This window comes from Lathyrus oleraceus, chromosome 1 (assembly GCF_024323335.1).
Source record: "Lathyrus oleraceus cultivar Zhongwan6 chromosome 1, CAAS_Psat_ZW6_1.0, whole genome shotgun sequence".
Lineage (NCBI taxonomy): Eukaryota > Viridiplantae > Streptophyta > Magnoliopsida > Fabales > Fabaceae > Lathyrus > Lathyrus oleraceus.
Genome location: NC_066579.1, coordinates 30,206,420 through 30,211,444, shown reverse-complemented (window position 1 = coordinate 30,211,444; position 5,025 = coordinate 30,206,420). Strand labels below are relative to the sequence as shown.

General features: G+C 31.1%; 1 protein-coding gene across 2 annotated transcripts; it reads right to left on the bottom strand.

The window, feature by feature from the left end:
- Positions 1 to 1,280: 1,280 nt before the first annotated feature.
- On the bottom strand, positions 1,281 to 4,746 carry LOC127078241 (uncharacterized). Of its 2 annotated transcripts, none has more exons than XM_051018826.1 (4): positions 4,410 to 4,746; positions 2,883 to 4,084; positions 2,446 to 2,549; positions 1,281 to 1,454 (listed from the first exon to the last, which is right to left on the bottom strand). In XM_051018826.1, the coding sequence occupies exons 1-3, from the start codon at positions 4,489 to 4,491 to the stop codon at positions 2,457 to 2,459; spliced, it is 1,377 nt and encodes a 458-aa protein (XP_050874783.1). In that variant the 5' UTR covers positions 4,492 to 4,746; the 3' UTR covers positions 1,281 to 1,454; positions 2,446 to 2,456. The 2 variants fall into 2 exon arrangements, with proteins under 2 accessions (XP_050874783.1, XP_050874732.1); XM_051018775.1 differs by having other exon boundaries at positions 2,451 to 2,549.
- Positions 4,747 to 5,025: the final 279 nt, after the last annotated feature.

The following is a 5,025-nucleotide window of genomic DNA, read 5'->3' as shown; positions in this document are numbered from 1 at the left end:
AATTGATGATGAATAATTAGTGTCAGATTTGACTATAAGCTAGTACATCAAATTGATGATGAAAAGGCATGAATGTATTGACTCTATCACGTAACTTGCACCTAATCCATGATCATGACTACACATAACCTAGAGCTCATTAAATATATATATATATATAGATACCGACAGTGTAATAAACATTTGCCCAGAAGTTGAGGTATATATATATATATATATATATATATAATTTTTTATTATAAATTATTTTTTACTTTTCATATATATTATAAAATATAATAATTATAGTATAAAAAAGAGAAATTATAAATTTTTTTGCAAAATTATCATTATTAATAATATTAGAAAGATAAAATGACTTAATTAAAAATATAATAAAAAAATATTAATTATCTATTGATATTATAAAACGACTTAAATTATAATACAAAAGTATTATATTTTACTATTCACAAATATCTATGTGATAGAGTTATTAATAAACATGTACAAAAGTGTAAAATAAATAATTGACTAGGTCAGTGTATAAGAAAGTATAAACAAGAATCAAACTTAGACTCTACTCGATAAAAATAAAAAGGGTAGTGCTAACTTGTGTCCTTGGGGCACAAGTTAAGTGATGAATATAGAAACAAATTTTTGGAAAATATATATTGAATTTATTAAAAATTTATCATAAATAATTTTATTTATTTTTTCAAAATAAATTTTTTATTTGTGGATTTCTTAACATGTGCCTTTGGGGCACAAGTTAGCATTATCCAAATAAAAATTAATTTATAAAAGTATTTTTATAAATTATTTTATAATATTAATAAATCATTATTATATCCTCTAATATTTATCTTTCCAATATCGTTAATGAATCATAACTTCTCTTTTTTATCCTATAATGTGAAAAATCAAAATTGATTATAATAAAAAATAGAATAACTCATAGCTTTTAGCTGATAAATTAATTAAAACATTTGATAAAATTAAGGTTGAACTAACTTATAGATATTAAATGGAGTAATATAAAAGATATTTAATATATATTTATTTTATTTTAAATTAAAATAAATTACTATAAAAGATAAACGATATTTTTTGTTAAAATAATAGAAAAAATAAAATAAGAAATATGATAAATTATAAACTATAAAATAAAACGCTATTAAAAAATAATATAAATTAGTAAAATAAACTTATAAGCTCAAAAAGTGACTTCCTTTAACAAAAGTGTAGCTTGAAATTTTTTGGAAAGAAAGATATTGAGCTGAAACTGTTGCTAACACAAATACTACAACAAACCTCACTGTATATAAATCTCATATAGTTGGGCTTGTTGCCCATTATTTGTTTGGAAAATCATAAACAAACACATATTCATATAAAAATCACAAAATTTTATGATCCAAGTCCTAAGTCTTCACAGGTTTGACACATCAATTGAGATCCACGTGCATGTATTTCTGCAACATAAACAAATTGCCAAAATTGTCAACAAAAACTCAATTTGCAGTTTCAAAATATATGTTAACAATACTCAAATAATCCTCGAGTCACAACATTATCGAAAGAATTCAGGTAGATTTCTAAATAGATGAGTCAGTGCTTCATAAAATACTCAATTTTACTTTACAAAGATGAACTAAAACAAAGACTAAACAAAAAGATCCAAGGAATAAATTAGAGAACACAAGAGAAATAAAAAAATGCTTAAAACAAAAAAGTTATATTTGTATATCATTGAAAGGAACACAAGAACTGAAATATCAGATTATCAAAATTCAAATCAGAAAACCAAGAATCATAGTAGCCATGACAGAAAATAGAGGAATATCATCATTTTCGCAGATAGACTAAACAAAGTATGCAGCAAAGGAATCTTTTTGAGTCCAACAAATATGATTACTCAACTGAGGTTTAACCATAACCGTGATTCTGGCTGAAGACTAAAAATCAGACTCATTAAAAAATTCTAGAAGAATCATGCCCTCCGAGTGTTGCACTCTTTTGGTAACCCCAAATATTTTGGCTTCACAATAATAGGCGTACACTTTTAATTAACACTAGAAAAATTATTGCCTGCTCAACAATACATTCTATCCGGACTCCATTAGTATTACTTCTTACCGTCCTTACTTTCCCGGTTTTCTAAAATCCCCCAATTTTGTTATATTAATGGATGAAACTGAAACATGTGACCGTGAAAACCAAAATGCCCATCATATACAAAAACAACATATGAGATGCTACCAAAGAATACCATAATGAACTGAGCGGTAAACTAGTGAACACAACACCATCAAACCTCTTCGAAGACTAGTTAACTACTATGTAACAGGGTAAGCACCTAAAACAATCACAAACAGGCAAGAGGTATGCGTGTGTTGGTGAAGAGAGTTCAACTTATACAAATTATACAAATTACAAGTATAAACTTTGAAGTTAAAATAATACCTAACCTGAACTTATCTGTTAGAGCGTGACAGCACTTCAAACAAGCCACAGCAACTCAACCAGGACGTTTTTTGCACTATATGTGGAGCTGATGCTACCGGAGGCTGCATGTCAATTCAGAAAAGAAAATTCAGCAAAGTAAAACCTTTAAAATAATAGCCAACACAAAAGTTCAGAAACTGAAAGTGTAGCAAAAAATACATAAGCTAGAAAGTTAGGGAGAATGTTAAAAAATTTAAGGTGTAACTTACTAATATGCTCCTTCAAATAAAGAAGAGGATTGTATTAGCAGTTAGGCGGCAAAAATATCCCATTTTTTTAGAAGTATTGTAGCAAGCTACATTTAAGAGTATACTAACCAATTCAAAGTTACAAAATACTACTGTAGTTCTAGAAAACAGTGGGGTGGGAGGGGGGGTAAGAGAGAGACACAAAACCTGATTTTCAGAGCATTCTGCAGTGTTGGAATCTTTAAAACGTTCTACACCATTACTAGATTCAGTGATAGGACCTTGAGACACCGGTGAAGACGATACTTTACCGTCGAACTCCCGTGTCTCAGATTCTTCCAAAATTGATGTTTTAACATTCTCATCAGGTAAGTTATGTACTTTATCCTCATTTCTCTTCACGGTAAGATCAGTTTCCGCTCCTTGAGACACCGGTGATGATGATACTTTACCGTCAAATTCCCTTGTCTCAGGTTCTTCCAAACTTGATGTTTTAACATTCTCATCAGTTAAGACATGTACTTTATCCTCATTTGTCTTCACGACAATATCAGTTTCCACTCCTTGAGACACCAGTGATGATGATACTTTACCGTCGAATTCCCTTGTCTCAGGTTCTTCCAAACTTGACGTTTCAACATTCTCATCAGGTAAGACATGTACTTTGTCCTCATTTCTGTTCACGACAATATCAGTTTCCACTCCTTGAGACACCGGTGATGATGATACTTTACCGTCGAATTCCCTTGTCTCATGTTCTTCCAAACTTGATGCTTTAACATTCTCATCAGGTAAGACATGTACTTTATCCCCATTTGTCTTCACGGCAAGATCAGTTTCCACTCCTTGAGAGCCCAATGGTTTCTCCAGTAAATTATTTCCAGTATCTCCGCTTTGAATCTCAGAGACAGAGTTCACAACATTAACCGAACCAGCAGAAGATTCAGCCGCTGAATTAACACTCCCCTTAATCGAATTAACAGCCTCCTCATCAGACACAGCTGTCTCTTTTACTGAATCATTATTATTATAGGACTCATCCTTTAAGTGCTTCGCAGTACCGGTTTCAACTACATCATTAGAAGTACCACCCGAATTCCCACTCCCATTATTCAATTCCTCGGCAGCCTCAACTCGCACAACACTAACATCTTTGTTCTCACTACTCTCATCAGATTTCATATCCCATTCTATCACATCAACACCCTCCTTTCCTCCCTCACCTTCCTCAACCTTACTATCCTTCCGAACTTCTTCCTCGGACTTAACACCAACAGCCGATGGTTCAATCTCCTCCACCTCATCACTACCTTCATTGAACTGATTATGATCCTCATCCTGGTTACGAGGCGAATCACCCTCTCCACCATCACTTCCTTTCTCATCTATCGACTTCAACTCATTCTCCCCTAAACATATCATCAAAAAATCAATCAATTACAACACAACTACCAATCAACCAACCAAATTAACATGACCTAACCAACTAAAACACAATCAATCAATCCATCAATAATCAAATCATATACATGCATACACAGTAAAAACATGCAAACAAACTACATAACCCTAAAAACCTCAATCAAATTAAAACCAAAAAAAAAACTACTAAAAAAACATTAAAAAAAAAAAAAAATTAAATCAACAAAAACCGAGTATCTAGCTTTAAATCCAGCGAAAGAGAAGAAAACTGAAAAAGAAGAAAGCTATGCATGCGGCGGTAAAAAGCACTACCTTGAGGGTTGTTGGTGGAAGTAGATGATTCTATCTCCTTCTTTTTCTTGGCGGCTTTTCTCTTCTTTGCACCTGATGGCATGATTCAACTTTTTTGAATTCAAACCACAATCACAAATGGTGCGGTGAGAAGAATCTCTCTCTTACTTTTTAGAGTGAACAAGACAAAGATATAAACTTGCACAAAATAGGTAGAAGAAACGAAAGAATGAGAAAAAAAGAGGTATTCGGTTCGAAATTGGGTCACACTAAAACAGTAACTAACATGATTAAGCCTAGCGGCTCAGTCAATACTTGTTCAATAAAACAGACGAGAAGTGGAGTAAAATCCGGCTTCATCCTATTTTTTCTCTCAGAGATAGATTATTATAGAACAAAAGTTAATTATTTTCTCATTACTGTGTCATTATTACTATTATTTACTTAAAAAATTCATTTCATTAATATAAATTTTAAATTTAGAATAGTTTTAATTATTGATTAAAATAGTATTATAAAAATAATATGTGTGATTCAAGATTCAGAATTTGGATTTGGAATCCATTAGTGGATTTGGAAAGAGAAATTAGAAATGAACGACACCGATCTTTTAACTTTTAGAGTTTTGGATTTTCTT

Coding starts and splice junctions, on each gene's coding strand:
- LOC127078241 (XM_051018826.1), bottom strand. CDS start 4,491: ATGCCATCAGGTGCAAAGAAGAGAAAAGCCGCCAAGAAAAAGAAGGAG. Junction 4,085..4,409: donor TTCCACCAACAACCCTCAAG/GTAGTGCTTTTT, acceptor TGATATGTTTAG/GGGAGAATGAGTTGAAGTCG. Junction 2,550..2,882: donor CAGAATGCTCTGAAAATCAG/GTTTTGTGTCTC, acceptor ATTGACATGCAG/CCTCCGGTAGCATCAGCTCC.